Source organism: Pristiophorus japonicus, chromosome 3, assembly GCF_044704955.1.
Source record: "Pristiophorus japonicus isolate sPriJap1 chromosome 3, sPriJap1.hap1, whole genome shotgun sequence".
NCBI classification, from domain to species: Eukaryota; Metazoa; Chordata; class Chondrichthyes; family Pristiophoridae; genus Pristiophorus; species Pristiophorus japonicus.
In genome coordinates this window covers 262860575-262880623 of record NC_091979.1, presented here as the reverse complement: position 1 = coordinate 262880623, position 20049 = coordinate 262860575, and the positions used below count along the sequence as shown (strand labels likewise).

Sequence of the window (20049 nt, the reverse complement as noted above, 5' to 3'; positions counted from 1 at the left end):
GCCGTGATCATATTGAATGGTGGTGCAGGCTCGAAGGGCCGAATGGCCTACTCCTGCACCTATTTTCTATTTTTCTATGTTTCTTCACTTCTGCTTAGCTCTTTTGGCTTTTCTCTCTGTTTTCTTCTGTCTCTATCTTTTTCTTCTTTTCAGTTGGGAGGGATTGGGTGATATATCAGCGTGTGGTTGGGGAAAGGAGCCATCAACGCCTGCTGAATGTAGGGGCGGGGGGAAGTGGAGATTGTGGGAAAATGTAGCCCTCCACCTTCCCGCTATCCATTTGCCTTCCTACCACCTCTTGACTCCTATCACTATCCCTACCTCTTGCCCTTTTGAGTTATCTGCTCAATTCCTGCATTCTCGTGTCTCTCATATTAAGCTGTCACTCACCTTATCTTTAACCCTGTATCAATTTGTTCCCCTACTCCCACTTGCTCCCCACAAGACAGGAAGGCCCCTCAACCTCAACTAATTTCCTTCCTCCCCTCTCCTCTTCACCCCACCCCTCCCCATCACCTAACATCCCATTCTATCTATTTCCCCATAGAGATTTAGTTTGCTTTCAAAGTTTAACTTTTATTTTAAAGAACAAAATCAAATTATAAGGAAAAAAACTGCTTGTATGTGTGTGTGTGCGTTTGTGTACCTCCCTTTCTGCTCCCTTGTCCCCCTCTTTCTGCGGCCATGAATAGCGTGGCTGCCACTGGCTTGCACGTCTGACTTGTGCTCATTAGCATACACCACAAATATTACGTGCAGCCTGGGACAACACTAGCAGTGCACGCACCGCTCCTTTCGGGCCCATTTTTGGGCGCAGATTTCTAAGCCATCAAGTCTAAGCCCTGGCTTTTAGGGAAGGCTGACTCCTTCAAATAAAACCTTTTAATGAAGGTATTCGAAAGCAAAGAATATTTAGTGAATAAATGTCATTTTGAAATATTTCTTTTACTTTCTTTTTCTTTCTATATTTAGTTTAAACCCTTATTTTGGACCTAGCAATTTTGTTCCTGGAAAAAAAAAAGGAACATAAAAAAATTCAGGAAGAAATTTGAATGATATGCAGGAACCTGGTGGTCAGATTGTGCAATATTCTGTCACCATAAAATAGTAGCTATTGGGCTAGAAATTTGTTTTTTATCAAACAGTATTTTTACGCCAAAATTACCGTTTTCGCTTCACTACCGTTTTCAGGCCTAATATTCAGCCTTTCATTTGCGCAGCGGTAAAAATCGGCATTGCACGAGGATTCGTGGTGCAAACCGCGATTTTCGGCAACTTTAGTCCAGGGCCAACAGCGCTTTGGGAGAGGGGAAAAACAACAACAAAAATTATTTTAAAAAATTCACAAAACCCTTACCAACTAAATCGCTGAAAAAGAATTACAAAATAAAAACTTTAACTTGCCTTTTTTGCAGGTCTTCATACTTGCCACTGCTGGCAGGGTTGCAACGCAGGTTTTTCCCTGTCTGTATTCTGGGCGCAGAATATGGGTGCAGAGAGAGCCAAAAATTGATTGCAAACGCTATTTTGGGTGTTGCACGTCGGCGCTCCTCTCCCCGGTGGTACGTGGAAAGCACCACCGCAAAAAGATCACTGAAGATCCTGCTGACCGGCTTTTTGCACGGAGGGTGAAATAGCGCCAAAACCCGGTCGCAAAGTTAGCAAATTTCTAGTCCAATAATTGTGTGTGTCATAAAGAGAAGCATGACATTGAAAATATCTATCAGCATCACCTACATTTATAAGAAATTTTCAGAGAAACACACATCTTACCAACTTTAATATATAATAGATTGTAAGAGAAAATCTTTCTCTCGTTCTTTTTACTGAAAGTTTCCCACTCCAAGGACTTGTGCACAAAAAAATCTAGGCTGACACTTCAGTGCAGTGCCGAGGGAGTTACTGCACTGTCAGAGGTGCCGTCTTTCGGATGAGACGTTAAACCGACAACCCGTCAGTTGTCTCAAGTGGACGTAAAAGATCCCATGGCATTATTTCAAAGAAGAGCAGGGGAGTTATCCCAGGTGTCCTGGCCAATATTTATTCCTCAATTAACACAAACAGATTATCTGATCATTATCACATTGCTGTTTGTGGGAGCTTACTTGTGAACTAATTGGCTGCTGCGTTTCCCACATTACAACAGTGACTACACTCCAAAGGTATTTCATTAGCTGTAAAGTGCTTTGAGATGTCTGGTGGTCTTTCTTCTCAAATAATATTATTTCTGCTTTTTTTAATGCTACAAGGAAAATTGTTTTTTTTTAAATACACTGATATATCTGCGTTACTACTCAAATTGACAGCTAATTCTGAAATTATATGGAGTCTAATTTCATGCTTAAATATCATTCACAAAAGATATGGAAAATGTAATTGCTAATGAGACAGGTTCAGAGCTATTTTTGGAGACATTACTGATTGTGAGTTCTTGAATAAAATTTTAAAATGTAGTGGGTCATTTGTAGGTATTAACATGCTCCTTAATGTGGTTTCTTGATTTTGTTTACTTGGCTACATTATCCATTTAGATAACAATAATTTTGCTGTTTCCACTGCTGGCGTAACAAGCAAAGTAGATCTTAAGGGATTACTAAAATATATATGCAAATAATCTCCAGAAAATACATGGAGTTATCAAACAGCTCAGATTGGGTGACTCAGCAAGCATGAATCTGTGATAAAAGTTGAACATACAATAAGTATCAGATCAAAGGTGCTGCGTACCACCCAAGTTGTTTGCAACGTCATCTCAGACAGCTTGGTGCCATTAATACTAAAAATAGCTTGCATTTTGTAGTTGACTGAAGATATTTTAAAGTCTGATGACTTTTTAAGTGGGGTAACATTCTACAAGGTCATGAACAGTAATGAACATTTTAGAGAAAAATATAAAGAAATGTTTACCAAATTAAAAGATGGAGAAATAATGTGTTCAGGACTATCATTCATTTTGCATCTCAGTGTATGTGTATGTATATAAAATAACATTTAGAAATTTGTTATAAAAATATTAGGCTGTAATTTGTGGTCACTATGGGTGCGTACGAGATGCACACGTGCCCGTTGGGCCGCGCAAGTTCTGGAAGACGCATGCACGAAACCCGGAACTTTCGACCTGTCGCGAATTTTCTTGACAGATCATCCACATCCCCGGGGAAATGGCACCGCAGGCAGAGAGCATCTGCCCAGTGAGTGCCTGTGAAATTCTTACACTTGGTAAAAGCAGGTGAAAGGCCTGCTTTTACCAGCATAAGAGTTTAAAAAAAAAATTAAAATAATCATTTATACATTAAAAAATCTGTACAATAAGGTAAGCTTATTTTTAACCCCTTTAAAACATTTAAATTTATTTTACAAAATATTACATTTTTGTTTTAAATATTTAATTAAATGGCATTTTAATTTTAAATATGTAATTTAAAAAAATGTATTTGATGTGTAGATATATTTTTGTGGTATTCTCATTCATGCTTATGGGGATTTTCTCCTTTTCTTGGATGGGTTGGCCCACATGTTGCCATGTGCGCCCGGGATACGTGGGCCTCTACCCACAGGTACCCAGAGAGGCCCAGGACCATGAATGTCCGTACCTCGGGTATTTTATTTACGGATTGGAGGCATTTCCCCGTGGGAAGCCTCCGACTGAAAATTCAGGGCCAGTAAGATCTTTTAAATTACTATTAATAATAACATTTACATAGTGCCTTTAACATAGTAACTATCGCGCCTTCACAGCAGTATTACAAGGCAAAACAGATAAATTTGACACCGAGCCTCAAAAGAAGAAATTAAGGTAAATGACCAAAAGCTTGGTTAAAGAGGTAGGTTTAAAGGAGGAAAGAGAGGTAGAGAGGTGATGAGGTTTAGGCAGGGAGTTCCAGAGCTTAGGGCCTAAACAGCTGACCGCATGGCCACCGATGGTTGAGCAGTTATAATGAGGGATGTTCAAGAGGGCAGAATTTGGGGAGCGCAGACATCTTGTGATGCTGAAAAAGATTTCAGAGATAGGGAGAGGCAAGGCCATGGAATGATTTGTAAACCAGGATTAGAATTTTGAAATCGAGGCGTTGTTTAACCGGGAAGTGATAGTGACTTGGTGCAAGTTACGGACTGCTGCGTTTTGGATGACCTCAAAATTACGTAGTGTAGAATGGAAGGCCAGCCAGGAGTGAGTTGGAGTAGTCAAGTCTAGAGGTAACTAAGGCATATGAATGAGGGTTTCAGCAGCAGAAGAGCTGAGGCAGGGGTGGAGGCGGGCAATGTTACGGAGGTGGAAACAGGCGGTTTTAGTTATTCTGCGGATATATGGCTGGAAACTCATTTCAGGGTCAAATATGACACCTCGGTTGCGAACAGTCTTGTTCACCCTCAGATTGATGCTAGGGAGAGGGATGGAGTCAGTGGTTAGGGAACGCAGTTTGTGGTGGGGACCAAAGATAATGGCTTCATCTTCACAATATTTAATTGGAGAAAATTTCTGCTCATCCAGTACAGGATGACGGACAAGCAATCTGACAATTTAGATACCAAGCAGGGATCGAGAGAAGTGGTGGAGAGGTAGAGCTGAGTGTCGTCTGCATACATATGGAAACTGACTCCATGTTTTCGGATGATATCGCCAAGGGGCAGCATGTAAGAGCAGGGAGGTTATTCTTAAATTGTATAATACTTTGGTTAGGCCACAGCTGGAGTACTGCGTGCAGTTCTGGTCGCCATATTATAAGAATGCAGAGGAGATTTACTAGGATGCTGCCTGGAATGGAGAATCTTAGTTATGAGGACAGATTAGTTATGAGACTGGGTTTGTTCTCATTGGAACAGAGGAGGTTGGAGATGTCATCGAGGTGTACAAAATATTGAGGGGCCCGGACATAGTGGATAGTAAGGGTCCATTTCCATTGGTGGAGGGATCTATTACGAGGGGGCATAGTTTTAAGGTGGTTGGTGGAAGGTTTAGAAGGGATTTGAGAAGGGGGCTTTACGCAGAGGTTTGTGGGGATCTGGAACTCGCTACAGAAATCCTCACCACTTTTAAGAGATGGTTGGATGGGTACTTAAAGTGCAGTAACCTGCATGGTTACAGACCTAGAGCTGGTAATTGGGATTAGATTGGATGACCTTTTGTTGGACGGCGCAGATATAATGGTAAGTACTGCAGGGAATAGAATACGGCCAGGGTGATCTGCTAGACTAGTTTCGATTGCCTGGATGGGTCGGAGAGGAATTTTCCCAGATTCTTTCTCCCTAAATTGGCCTGAGTTTTTATCTGGTTTTTGCCTCTCCCAGGAGATCACATGGCTCCGATTGGGGAGGAGTGTAGAATGTTTCAGTATAAGGGGTGTCACCGTTGTGTGAGACGGACTGGTTGGGCTGGGTGCTCTTTGCCTTTCCGTCATTGTTCATAGGTTTATATGTAATCTTTAGGGCTGCTGACCAAGGGCCGTGCGGCTCTTTGTTGGCCGGCACGGACACGATGGGCCGAAATGGCCTCCTGCGCTGTAAATTTCTATGTTTCTATATAGATGAGAAATAGGAGGGGACCAAGGACAGATCTTTGGGGACACCAGAGGCAGGAGTGGGAAGAGAAGCCATTGCAGGAGATTTTCTGGCTACGATTAGATAGATAACAATGGAACCAGGCGAGTGCAGTCCGACCTAGCTGGACGATGGTGGAGAGACGTTGGAGGAGGATGGAGTGGTCAACTGTGTCAAAGGCTGCAGACAGGCCCAGAAGGATGAGGAGGAATAATTTAACCTTTGTCTTTGTCACAGTCACAAAGGATGTAATTTGTGACTTTGAGCACCGTTTCGGTACTGTGGCAGGGGCGAAAACCAAATTGAAGGGATTCAAGTATTGAATTCCTGGAAAGATGGTCATGGATTTGGGAGGCTACAACACGTTCAAGTACTTTGGACAGGAAAGGGAGGTTGGAGATGGGGTGATAGCTGGCAAGGGTTGTTTTTTTTTTAGGAGAGGGGTGATGACAGCAGATTTGAAGGAGAGGGAAACAGTACCTGAGGAGAGAGAGAGAACTGTTAACAATGTTGGCTAACATGGGAGCCAAAAAAGGAAGTTGGTTGGTCAGCAGTTTAGTGGGAATAGGGTCAAGGGAGCAGGAAGTGGGTCTTGTGGATAAGATAAGTTTGGAGAGATCAAGAGGGGAGATCAAAGAGAAACTAGAGAAAGGTATGAGTTGAGGGCTAGGGCAGATGGGAGCCTCAGATGAAGTTTGGCCCTGTGGGCTAGATGGAGGAAAGGAACTCGCAGAGGTAGCTGATCAGATGGTCTCAATCTTTGAGACAAAGAAGTCCATGAGCTCCTCACACTTATTGGAGATGAATGTGGTGGAGACAGTGGAGAGGGTTTAAGGAGACGGTTAGCAGTAGAGAATAATAAGTGGTGGTTATTTTTGCATTCCAGAATGATCCTGGAATAGTGAGCAGTTTTTGTAGACCAGAGTAGGAACCGATAATATTTTGTGTTCGAGCCAGATCTGGCGGTGAATGGCTAAACCAGTTGTCCGCCACATCCGTTCAAGTCTGCGCCCTTTTGACTTGAGGGAGCGAAGATGAGGGTTGTACCAGGGGGAACTAATAAGGACTAGGGAATCATAGGTGGTGGTGAGGGTGTGATTGAGCAGACCGGTGGCTGCAGAAATGTCATTGTTAAGGGAGGGCCAACGGTTGGACAGTTTTGAGTTGATAAGTGTAGTTGTCAGAGAGCTTGGAGAGAGTTTTTTTTTCCAGGGGTTGATGCAGAAGGAAGTAGGTTTGAATTTTTGACATGTATTATAAGGCTAGCAACATTCATGCATGAAAATGACTTCTCAAACCTCTCTGGCAATGTAAAGCTGTTACTGAAATGCTACTCTTATTTTCATTTTAAATCCAGTACTAGACAATAAAGATTTTACATGGGCTCTTAAACACTATCCAGGTACTCTTTCTCATTGCCACTGCAAAGGACCACTGTGGCGTGAGCAATGAATGCTTTAAATTGGTACACGCTACAAATAATAATAGATTGCTACTGCTCTCTCCAACTGATGGATCAATAACACTTTGATAACTGTATATCTCAAAGAATGAATTGGGTTTATTAGGAAGTAAAATGTAACAAAAATAAAGCAAAGGTAGAAGTACTAAAATACATTAATTAATTTATAGTTCATGTTTTAAAATAAGTTTTTGAAGTTTTAGCAATTCTCTATCGTTTTATGCTTCTACTTGGGATTATTGTCCACGAGATGAAGTGTTACATGATACTGAACACCCACAAATCCCATGCATGTAGAGCAGTACAGCAGAAAGAGAACTGCTAAACTGGAAAAAGGCTCCAAGATTTATTTCTCTGTCAAGTGGCTCCAAGTGTGGAGCATCAACACCACCATCAGTAACACAGGACTGAGATACCTTACACAACATGCTCACACCCCTTGGGACATCAGTCATGCCAAATGATTAGCTCTGTTTCCTTGCAGTCGGTTAATCAAGTTTCTAAACAATTTCATTTTTCTCGATAGAGAGTACATGATCAGCTTATTTGTTAGTACTCTATCTCATAACTGATTAATTACTAGTTCAGATAATCTGGCTTGTTTGTTGTATACTTTCTTGTCTCCTATAATGTTTTTTCAAATTTTAGGCGAGAAAGCTCCCATGCATATTTTCCTCAAATATAACCAGTCATCAGAGAAGCAAAGGAATTCAAAATGACACTATTTACATAGCTAGGAAGCATAAATGTTGGGAATCCTAGTTCAGGTAGAGAAATTTTAAAGCACCTCATCATGTGCTCATGATGTCCCAAAGTGGTTCACGGCTAATTAATTACTTTTGAAGTGCAATAACTGTTAGTATGCAGCCAATTTTCACACGACAAACTCACCACAAAAATAAATTAATCTGTTTTTTTTGGTGTTGGTTGACCGAAGACTCCTTGTTTTTCTTCGAATAGTGCCATGGGATCTTTTAGATCCACCTAAACGAGCTGGCAGGATCTCTGTCCACTGTCTCAATTGAACAACAGTACCTCTAACAATACTAGACTGAAGTCCAGATTATGTACTCAATTTTTTAGTGGGGCTTGAAGCCACAATCTTTTGATTAAGAGGTGAGAATACCAACTGAGCCAAGGTGATGTGTGTATTTTATTGAGCCTGGCAGCTCCCAACCAGGCAGTACCCAATGTAAAGTTATGACTATTTATGCCAGACATAAACTCCCATAAATATTAAAAATAGCGTCTTTTATGATTATAAACAAAGCAGATCTCTGATCCATCACAATGAGTATCGATGATTCCATTTATAATTGGGAAAAAAAATTCATTGCAAACAGCTGAAGATCTTATTTGAAATTCTGAATATTTTGATACATGGCGTGCATCATACGTGGATTAAATCCTCCTTTTTCTGTACTTTTTCCTTTAAAATTATGCCTCTATTATCCAGGATTTGTACAGGTGTGACGTCCGGAAACCTCGGGACCGAGGCCGTTTCGAAATCTGGAAATACCCGGAATCTGGAATGCCTTTGCCTGGGCCGGGGGGGGGGAGGTTGAGCTGCCAAGGGCCATGGCGAGGTCGAGCCGGGGTGAGGTCGGGCCGCCAAGCTGGGGGAGTCCGGATTTCGGAACATTTTCCAGTTTCCGGACGACCCCGCCACGGATCGGCCCGGTATCCGGATTCTGGAAAATTCCGAATTTCGGAACTCCAGATTTCGGATGCTCAACCTAGTACAGCACCTAAAATACGGAACCCTCAGGATTGAGGCCGTTCCGGATTCCGGATTTTCGATTTGTTTTCTGGCGTCACGAATCCGGAAACACCCGAGCCCAGGTTTGGGTATTTCCGCATTTCAGAACGTCAAAGCGGGCGGGCGGGATTCCCGCCGAAGTACTGTTTGAGCCATCCGGCCCCCGCCAAGGAGGTCGTCGTCGGGCGGGCCCCGCCAAGGAGGTCGTCGTCGGGCGGGCCCCGCCAAGGAGGTCGTCGTCAGGCGGGCCCCGCCAAGGAGTTCGTCGTCGGGCGGGCCCCGCCAAGGAGGTCGTCGTCGGTGGGCCCCACTGAAGTTATTGTCGGGCTGGCGGGGCCCGCCAAGGAGGTCGTCATCGGGTGGGCCCCCGCCGAAGTGGTTGTCGGGCGGGCCAGCCCCGCCGAGGATGTTGTCGGGCTGGCCCGTACCACCGAGGAGGTGTTCGGGCGGGCCGGCGAGGAGGCCCCGAAGAAAAGGCGGCAAGCAGCGCGAGGCGAGGCCAGAGATCGGGCAGCGGTGGGGTCGTCCGCTCCGGATTCCGGAATATTTTACAGATTCCAGATGACCCTACCACCGATCGGTCTGGAATCCGGAACTCCGGATTCTTGACGTTGCACCTGTACTACAAATACCATACTTTTGTTGACAACACCATGGTGGTACACTGACGTGAAATACACAGTATTCTCCCAATCTCGGTAGGGTGTCTGTGACCCACTCTACAGGCAAAAGTGGAGAAAATCATAAATGTCACAACATACAACATTATTATATGGTTGCTATAGTTTATCTCTGAAGCAACAGACTGTTTGCCTAACTGCCTTCTCCTAAAAGAGTAGGAGGAGAGTGTCTTTAAATGGGTACGGAAACTATGCACAACATGCATAGTATAAGGTGCTGAAACTCTATGTTTCCTAGTATTCAACATACTGCAGTTTCAGATCTGGAAAGAGAAGTTTTAAATTGCATTATATTGGATAGATAATTTGACAATACTTTTTTTCTGTCACTGTGTCTATTTCTGTTTAAAGGTTAGTTCTTAAAACAGTTAATTTTTACTGGAATTTCTTATTGCTTTTCTTTTGATCACTTTACTGTGATGACAATATTTTTCTTTAAAGTAGCTTTGCTTTTGTAACTCTAAATTTCATTTTGTATTAATTCTTGAATCTGTTCCTGTTCTAGATGGACTGGTAGTTGTTGGTGTCCATTCAGCGAAGTTCCCGAATGAAAAGGTTTTTAAGAACATTCAGAGTGCTGTTCTTCGTTATAATATTACGCACCCAGTCGTTAATGATGCTGATGCAAAGCTGTGGCAGGAGCTTGAGGTGACGTGTTGGCCAACACTGGTCATTCTCGGCCCACGGGGAAATATGCTGTTCACTCTGATTGGAGAAGGACACAAAGAAAAGCTTTTTTCCTTTATTTCAGTGACTTTGAAATACTACAAAGAAAAAGGAGAAATTAAGGATCATGGCATCAAATTGAAATTATACAAAGATTCCTTGCCACCCTCCTCATTACTATTTCCGGCTAAAATTGCAGTGGATAATTCTGCAGGTAGACTAGCAATTGCTGATTCTGGCCATCATAGGATTTTGGTAACCGAAAAAAATGGAGAAGTTCTTTACTCGGTTGGAGGTAAGACCCTCTCTCGCCTGGTTCTTGCATTTGTAGTAAAAATATCCTTTATTGATCAACAGTGCTATCAAAGCTATCCTTCCTAAGCAGAGCAGTTAACTTATTATACATGTTCTATATGGAAATACAAAAGAGATATCTCTAAACTGAGAAATTCTGGAAATATATGAGATCGATCATCATCTGAAAGAGAAAGATAGATTAAACAAGCTACGAAGAGTTACTCTGGAAATGTTGATATAACTTCCTGTTTGTGATGCTGACTAACCTGCTGTGCATTTGCGTTTCAGATGTTTATATCAGATTTCCACCATTTGTGGTCTTTCTCTTTATCTCTATGAACAGATGTGTTATCTTGCCATCTTTATAAGTGCAGTGGAGCCTGGATGGAATGAAAATGTTAGCTGATCAAACTGATGTTGTACAGGTTATAATTTGTGGTCCTATATTAGTAGCAGCGGGAAGCACAGTCAATTCTGACATAGTCGGTGCCTAATAATTACTACATCTTTACAACACATGTCTGACAGATTCTTTCATGTAGGAACAATTAACTTTGGATACTAAGTTCTCCCTCGTAGTCAGGCTACACCTAAATCAAAATAGTAGCAAAATGTTGTGGTTTGATCTACAGGCAAGGAATCTTACTGCTGAAATGGCTGTGATCAATCTTAATGTGGCCAATCTAAAGCTGAATTGACTTGAAGCTCAACAGACAGTATCTATTCATGAAAAAAAAAGTTGCACCTTCTCAGCTATTTTAAGAACAATATTGTGAATAAATCACTACTATTTAAAATATAACATGCTTTTGCAATTTACACGGTTTTATTCATGACTACATTATAACGGTAACTCTTAAGTATGTTGATTAATTTAATTTGATATGCAAATATTTTCAAAGTTACATGAGCAAATGTTAACTCGACATCAAAACTGGGCTTTATGACCATATCCTGGCCATGATTATACAGTTTTGATACTAATTTAAACAAAACATCAACCTATTTGATGCCAGATACAGATTTTATTTTCAATAGCAATATGATCTGTGCCTGAAAATGCTCTGGTTTTGTTTTTGAAGATTTTAATTACATTTATATAATTGAAAAAGCTACTGCTGTGGATTGTATTGATTGTCTATAATCCAGTGGAAGTGACATGCTTTTAAGTCTAGTACACTCTGTAGTTTCACCCACTGCCTTAGGGTGTAAAGGGGAACATTTGATGCTTTGAGTCTTCAATCTTTTGTTTGACTCTTCTCCCCTGTTTTTTGCTGCCTTTCCTAAAGGCACTGAACTATCCAGGTACAGTTCCATGAGCAGCAGCAGAACCCTTCTCAATTAGGGATTCTCTACATGTGAGCTTAGATAGCAATTATCAGTATTCAAGCGCAAGATATTGCGGCCAAGTCCAATTCAGTGTTTAGCTGACATCACACACAGAAATGCTTCAACTCGAATCACTGAACTTGGGATTTTCTGATCTGTATGGCTAAATAGTACACTGGATGGTGCCTTTGTTAAGACTAATGAGTCTTTAAACTTAACTAGAAAAGATCCACTGATATAAGCCATAGGCTTGCCATACTGGCAAGAGCTCTAGAGGATCCAGCATAGATTAGCATCCTTTCTGGGCCTAAATGTTCATCAATAAAACACCCGAGATTGAAAACGTCAATACCAACTGAGTACAAAGTAGTCTCCAGGCTCATATCTTTCAAACAGCACCCAGATCTTGGAAAAATATTCTGCGGAACATTTTGTATATGGAAAATTGGCAGGAATCTGTACATATGGGAACGTAACATTAAACTTTCAACTCTCATGAAATGTAAGCATTCCTAAGCAATTTACTTAAATAGATATAGTACAGTCATGTTGTGAGTAATCCACCCCTAAATTTAACTTGACTTGTTGCAGCTCTTTCTAAGTTAAGTCTGTTTGTTGCATTTAAAGTTGAAATGGATTGCAGCCCTGATATTTCTCATTTGGAATCGTGAACCTCCCAATTCTATATCAGTTTATATGTGTAAGTTATGTATATGCAAGAAATGTACCAAATTATTAATATATATTTTGTGTTCACGCTGCAGAATTCTATACTTTAGTTGTTGATGAATAGAGTAGTGTTTTGACCTTTGGCCAAGTTGGAAACTATTTTTTGAGGGGTGTTCTTTAACACCTTTTTGTGTGCAGTCTATTCAATAACTTATTCCAAAGCTTCTGATATTTTAGTGATGCAGCTTGCTGTTTATAATTTTATCATCACAGAATTACAGTAAAGTGTGTGACATTTTCTTTTTTTAAATTCAGGACCAAAGAGTGGATGGAAAGATGGGAGCATTTTTGAAGCCAGTTTCAATTCTCCTCAAGGGGTGCTGATGAAGGATAATATAATCTATGTGGCAGATACTGAGAACCATGCAATTAGAATGGTAAGGAAAAATACATCAATGGTAACAAATCTATCATGCTGTGGCTCATACTGGTAGTATATGTAGTTCTGTTTCTGTGAAATGCCTACTATTTGTTTGTCTCATTTAGTTTAACTGCATACGTTGATATTAAAGGTTTATACCATAATGAGTTGATGGTAGTTTGTAGATTATTGTCATCGTAAGAATCCTCCTCAATCGTCTTCTCCCAGTGGCTGAAGAGCTCCTCCCAGAGTCGCAATGCAGATTCTGCCCACTAAGGGGCACAATGGACATGATCTTCAAATTCAAGAGAAATGCAGGGAGCAGCACCAACCTCTGTACATGGCTTTCTTTGACCTCACAAAGGCCTTCGACACTGTCAATCGTGAGGGATTATGGAGTGTCCTCCTCAAATTCGGCTTCCCTCAAAGGTTTGTCACCATCCTCTGCCTGCTTCACGATGACATGCAAGCCGTGATCCTGACCAACAGATTCACACAGACCCAATACACGTATGGACCAGGGTCAAGAAAGGCTGTGTCATCGCACCAACACCCATCTCGATCTTACTTGCTGCAATGCTCCATCTCGCCCTCAATAATCTCCCCACTGGAGTGGACAGAACAAATGGGAAATTGTTCAACCTCCGTTGCCTCCGGTCCAGATCCAAGGTCGTCCTATCCTCTGTCATTAAATTACAGTATGCAGACGACACTTGTGTTTGCGCACACTCAGCGATCGAATCCCAAACCATTGTCAACACCTTCACCGAAGCGTACGAGAGTATGGGCCTTACACTAAACATTCATGTGACAAAGATCCTCTACCAACCTGCCCCCCCCCCCCCGATTATCAAGATCCATGACGAGGCCTTGGACAACGTGGACCATTTTCCATCCCTCGGGAGCCTACTGTTAACAAGGGCAGACATTGATAATGAAGTCCAACACCACCTTCAGTGTACCAGTGCAGCCTTCGGTCGCCTGAGGAAGAGAGTGTTTGAAGACCACGACCTCAAACCCGGCACCAAGCTCATGGTCTACAGAGCAGTAGTGACACCTGCCCTCCTATATGCTTCAGAGACATGGACTATGTACAGCAAACACCGCAAAGCACTGGAGAAGTACCACCAACGCTGCCTCTGCAAGATCCTGTAAATTAATTGGCAGGATAGGCGCACCAACGTCAGTGTTCTCGCTCAGGCCAACATCCACAGCATCAAAGCATTGACCACGCTCGATCAGCTCCGATGGACGGGCCACATCATCCACGTGCCCGATACTAGACTCCCAAAACAAGCACTCAACTCAGAGCTCCGACACGACAAGCGAGCCCTAGGTGGGCAGAGGAAACGCTTCAAGGACATCCTGAAAGCCTCCTTGGAAAAAGTACAACATCCCCACCGACACCTGGGAATCCCTGGCTCAACACCACTCAGTGGAGGAGAAGCATCCGGGAAGGCGCCGAACATCTCGAGTCTCTTCGCCGGGAGCAAGCGGAAGCCAAGTGCAAACAGCGGAAGGAGCGTATGACAACCCAAGCATCCCACCACCCGTCTCTTCAACCACTGTCTGCCCTACCTGTGACAGAGACTGTAGGTCCCGCATTGGACTCATCAGTCACCTGAGAACTCATTAGTGTGGAAGCAAGTCATCCTCGACTCTGAGGGACTGCCTATGAAGATGATGTAGTTATGTTTCTGTGAAGTGACTATTATTCGTTTGCCTCATTTAACTGTACACCTTGATATAATAGGCCGGATTTTTGACAAGTTTGCGACCGGGTTTTTGTGAGATTAGACACTCCGCGGCGAAAATCCGGTTGCTAAACCCGGGCGGGATCCTTGGCTCGTTGGTTGCAGCGGCAATGGGATGTACCGCCGGAGAGAGGTGCATCGCTGCGGATTACATTACCGTCGGACTTTCGGCTTTCTCCCGACCCGTACGCCATGCACAGAATACTGAACAGTCAAACCTGTCGGTGCAGCCTCGCCGGCAGCGGTAAGTATGAAAATTTGCAAAAACGGTAAGTTAAAGTTTTTTTTTCAGCGATTCGATAGATAAGTGTCTTGTAAATGTGTTTTGGTTTTTTTTTCCCCCCTCCCAAGGTGCCTCTTGCAATGCTCCCGGGCGAAACTCACGTTTTTGCACCGCGAATCCTCATGCAACGCCCCCTTTACAGATGCCACCCCTGGCCCAAACATAAAACCCGAACGTTCGGCCTAAAATGGTAGCGCAGCGAAGTTTCACAGATCGCTATCATTTTCGCTGAAAATCCAGCCCGAAAGGTTTATACCATATTGAGTTGGTGGCAGTTTGTTGATTATTTCTACTGCTTTGTGCAATCGCTGTTTTTGTGATTCAATTTTACCAAAAGAAAAAAAAGACATCCCATCTAGTTAAGAGAAAGAAAAAAAGTAATTGTAAAATTTATGACAATAAGTAATATACACTTACACTAGATAAAATAATATACATTTGAACTGTCTGGCTTTTCAACCTAAAAAATAACTCAATGGTCTGCATTAGAAGTATATCATCAACAACACAACTTGCATTTATATAGCCCCTTTAATGTAGTAAAATGTCCGAAGGCACTTTTCAGGAGTGTTATCAAACGATTTGACACCAAGCCACATGCGATATTAGGACAGATGACTAAAGGCTTGGTCTTGAGCAGCATCTTAAAGGAGGAGAGAGAGGCATAGAGGTTTAGGGAGGGAATTCCAGAGCTTAGGGCTCAGGGCAGCTGAAGGCACAGCCGCCAATGATGGAGCGAGTTAAAATCAGGAATGCACCAAAGGTCAGAATTGCAGGAGCGCAGAGATCTCTGCAGTTGCGCACATGGCTCTGCTTAAGATGGTGAGTAGCTAAGACATCTAGACCATAAATCTTTTAAGCATCAACCTCTGCTGAGTTAGCCAATCTCGGCTGGGACAGTGTTAAGAGTGCTAGAGTTAGTGTCAGTGCTATTAAGCTGGGGACCCAGATACACTGGATTCTGGCTTTTACTAAGAGTTTCCTCAGTAGCCTGTTTGGGGTGGAACCTCAACCTGCTCCAGAATGGTCCCTTGTATCAGAGTGGATGTGGCTGGAGGAGATAATTCCCAGCTTGGGAGTATCTCGGGTGCCTGGGCAGTAGGTATGCCGAAGGCAAGGAGATACGTTGGCCTTCTGACCAGCAGAAATGGACCCCACCTGGGATTCTTGACCTGGAACCCAAAGAACATAGCATGGACCACAGAGACTGATAAGCTATGCAAAAGATGCAAAGGTCTCCGTGTCCAGTTTAGTTTGCCGACTCCTTAAATAAATGTATTTTGACAGGCACTATTTATTTATTCCCTTGTTTAGATTGACCTTACGACTGAAAGGGTGAGCACAATAGCGGGGATAGGAGTTCAGGGAGCTGACAAAGAAGGTGGTAAGACAGGAGTGGAACAGTCAATCAGTTCACCATGGGATCTAGCTTTCGGCACCAGTGGTGAGATTGTTACTTCCTTTTAAGCATATGCTACATTTACATGTTAGAGCAATAAATTCTGTGTAATGCTAGCTCATGAAGTTGTTAAGTTTCTTCTAGATGGGGTCATATTATTTGGCCGATAAAGAATGTTTTGTGTTTTACACAATCTGTGTATAGTTATCAGGAATCCCTGCTATCATGCCTGAGTTTGATCAATTTCATATGTGCAATCACTTTTCCTTGTGGCTTGTGTTCACTTTTTAACCAGTTCATTCTCGGGTAAAATGTATGGAGCATCTCTTCTGTATCTCTCAAAATCTCTATGTATGGCTCCCTGCTTCACATATAGTCAATTGCAATGACATACCTTTGATCCGTGATAAGATGGTCAGCCAACTTTATTGGAAAGAGGTCAAAGAAAACTCAAGGTGGGAAATAATGCAAAGGAAAAAAAGCAGCACTCAATGCGAATAGAGGTAAACAGATCAAATTAGCAGAGCCATTAAAGAACAAAATGATAGGAAGGGCCATGGTTGGAAGAAATGAATAAATATGACCTAGATCAGGAGGAATAGGAATGTCAGGGCTTGCTCTGAAAGCCGATACATCCATAAAGCTTTTGCCCCTCCATTATTTCCGCTATGACCCCCATTTTCATTTATTCACTGAGGTCCCATGCTTGCACAAAATAACACTGCAATCCAGTGTATATGCAGAGACCTTGTGGGTTGCTGAGTTCAAGCATACAAAAAGCCCTGGAAATATCAGCAAATCCAAGTAAATACCGCACATACAGATCTTCAAGTAGAACTCGGGGCCCAGGCCCAAAAAGAGGGGCAGGTCTGTGTAGAAGAAAGTTACTGCATGGATTTCTAAGACCTAATTACATTTATGGGTAAGTGTAGTGAAAATTAGCAGAGCTATTTAATTTCTGTGTGTTGTTATAAATGTTGTTTTTAGGGATACATAGTTGGTGACTTAAAAACCAATATGGCCGCCAACAAGTTTAGTGGGTGGAGGGTGTAATGTATTTGCTTCATGGGTTCTTTGCTTAAAAATTCATAGCAACACATTCATAGCAACAACTCATAGCACCCACACAAGAGATTAGTGTGCAAAATTAAAGCACATGGTATTGGGGGTAATGTATTGATGTGGATAGAGAACTGGTTGGCAGACAGGAAGCGAAGAGTATGAATAAACGGGTCCTTTTCAGAATGGCAGGCAGTGGGGTACCGCAAGGTTCAGTGCTGGGACCCCAGCTATTTACAATATACATTAATGATTTAGATGAAGGAATTGAATTAACAGCTCCAAGTTTGCAGGTGACACTAAGCTGGGTGAACTGTGAGGAGGATGCTAAGAGGCTGTAAGGTGACTTGGACAGGTTAGGTGAGTGGGCAAATGCATGGCAGATGCAGTATAATGTAGATAAATGTGAGGTTATCCACTTTGGTGGCAAAAACAGGAAGGCAGAATATTATCTGAATGGTGACAGATTAGGAAAAGGGGAGGTGCAACGAGACCCGAGTGTCATGGTACATCAGTCACTGAAAGTTGGCATGCAGGTACAGCAGGCAGTGAAAAAGGCAAATGGCATGTTGGCCTTCATAGCAAGAGGATTTGAGTATAGGAGCAGGGAGGTCTTGCTGCAGTTGTACACACCTTGATTATTGTGTATAGTTTTGGTCTCCTAACCTGAGGAAGGATATTCTTGCTAGTGAGGGAGTGCAGCGAAGGTTCACCAGACTGATTCCCGGATGGCAGGACTGACATATGAAGAAAGACTGGATCGACTAGGCTTATATTCACTGGAATTTAGAAGAATTGAGAGGGGATCTCATAGAAACGTATATAATTCTGATGGGATTAGACAGGTTTGATGCAGGAAGAATGTTCCCGATGTTGGGGAAGTCCAGAACCAGGGGTCACAGTCTAAGGATAAGGGGTAAGCCATTTAGGACCGAGATGAGGAGAAACTTCTTTATTCAGAGAATTGCAAACCTGTGGAATTCTCTACCACAAAGTTGTTGAGGCTAGTTCATTAGCTATATTCAAAAGGGATCAAGGGATATGGAACGAAAGCAGGAATGGAGTACTGAAGTTGCATGATCAGCTATGATCATATTGAATGGTGGTGCAGGCTCGAAGGTCCGAAATGGCCTACTCCTGCACCTATTTTCTATGTTTCTATTGCTATTACAACTAGTTGGTTTAACAATCACACTACACCTTACCAATTCATCCACTGGTTTACAACTGCATATCTCATTGTGGATGATCGAGACCCAACTGACTGGGAGTTTTATTGAGCCTTGTGAACACCACATGACTGGCTAAGCCACTCACAATGCAACAGCTCTACAACTATTTTAAATTAAACGATAAAGCCGAGTGCCCCCTTATGAAAGGGACATAGAAACCACAAATGAACTGGGAACTTAGCCAAATCAAATTAAAATTCTGTTCCCGGGAGTGACGATGCACTCCAGTCAATCCGGTGCCCACCTCTCATGGAAGGCTGCGAGCGTACCGGTGGACACCGCGTGCTCCATCTCCAGGGACACTCTGGTGCAAACGTAACTGCGGAAGGAGAGGCAGGCAGTCGGGCTGAACGACCCCCTCAGCTGCCCGTTGCCTGAACCTGTTAATGGCCACCTTGGCCAGGCCCAGGAGCAGTCCTACGAGGAGGCTCTCCAACTTGACCGCTCTCCGCACCAGGTACCCAAAGATCAGGAGCATGAGACTGAAGTGCAGCCAGAAATCGAGGAGTAGCCCCTTCAAATAATGGAAGAAGGGCTGCAACCTCACACATTTCACACAAACATGGAACATGGACTCCTCCAGACCACAGAAAATGCAGGCGGCCTGGGAGTCCGTGAACCAACTTAAAAACTTATTGCATGGGACTGCCCCATGGAACACCCTCCAAGCCAAGTCCCCAGTAGATAAAGGGAGGACTCCCGCGTAGAGAGCCCTCCTCCAGACAGCAAGATGGTGCGCCATGGCGAGGCAACAGCTCTACAAACCTGTGAGCATACTTATAGATGCATACATTACAGAGGGAAATCTTCACTGGTTTCTTTTATGGTGAATGCTGGATCTCCATTGAATACATTTTAGTAAATAGGAAAATGGTTTTACAGGTGGCTAGATTTCCTTCAGTGAATGAGAGATTTGAGCTAATAGGGACGCAGACTTGTCAAAATGCAGATTGTTGGATGTCCTTTCTTTTTCTTTCTCTCTCTCTTTCTTTCTATCTCGATAGCATTGCGCTCACCTTGCCCTACCCTCCACCCCAAGACTGCTGCTCCCATCCTGCTACATAATTGTTCTATTGAGATAGAAACATAGATAGAAACATAGAAAATAGGTGTAGGAGTAGGCCATTCGGCCCTTCGAGCCTGCACCGCCATTCAATAAGTTCATGGCTGAACATGCAACTTCAGTACCCCATTCCTGCTTTCTCGCCATACCCCTTGATCCCCCTAGTAGTAAGGACTACATCTTACTCCTTTTTGAATATATTTAGTGAATTGGCCTCAACAACTTTCTGTGGTCGAGAATTCCACAGGTTCACCACTCTCTGGGTGAAGAAGTTTCTCCTCATCTCGGTCCTAAATGGCTTACCCCTTATCCTTAGACTGTGTCCCCTGGTTCTGGACTTCCCCAACATTGGGAACATTCTTCCTACATCTAACCTGTCTAAACCCGTCAGAATTTTAAACGTTTCTATGAGATCCCCTCTCATTCTTCTAAACTCCA

The 20049-nt window shown here is 42.9% G+C and overlaps 1 protein-coding gene across 3 annotated transcripts in view; it reads left to right on the top strand.

The window, feature by feature from the left end:
• The window catches only part of nhlrc2 (NHL repeat containing 2), a 116984-nt gene that overhangs the window by 47510 nt on the left and 49425 nt on the right, over positions 1 to 20049 (top strand). For all 3 annotated transcript variants that reach the window (XM_070876607.1, XM_070876609.1, XM_070876608.1), the window contains 3 exons: positions 9945 to 10400; positions 12716 to 12837; positions 16173 to 16302. In XM_070876607.1, the coding sequence (XP_070732708.1) occupies positions 9945 to 10400; positions 12716 to 12837; positions 16173 to 16302 (708 nt within the window). The remainder of the gene's footprint in view (positions 1 to 9944; positions 10401 to 12715; positions 12838 to 16172; positions 16303 to 20049) is intronic.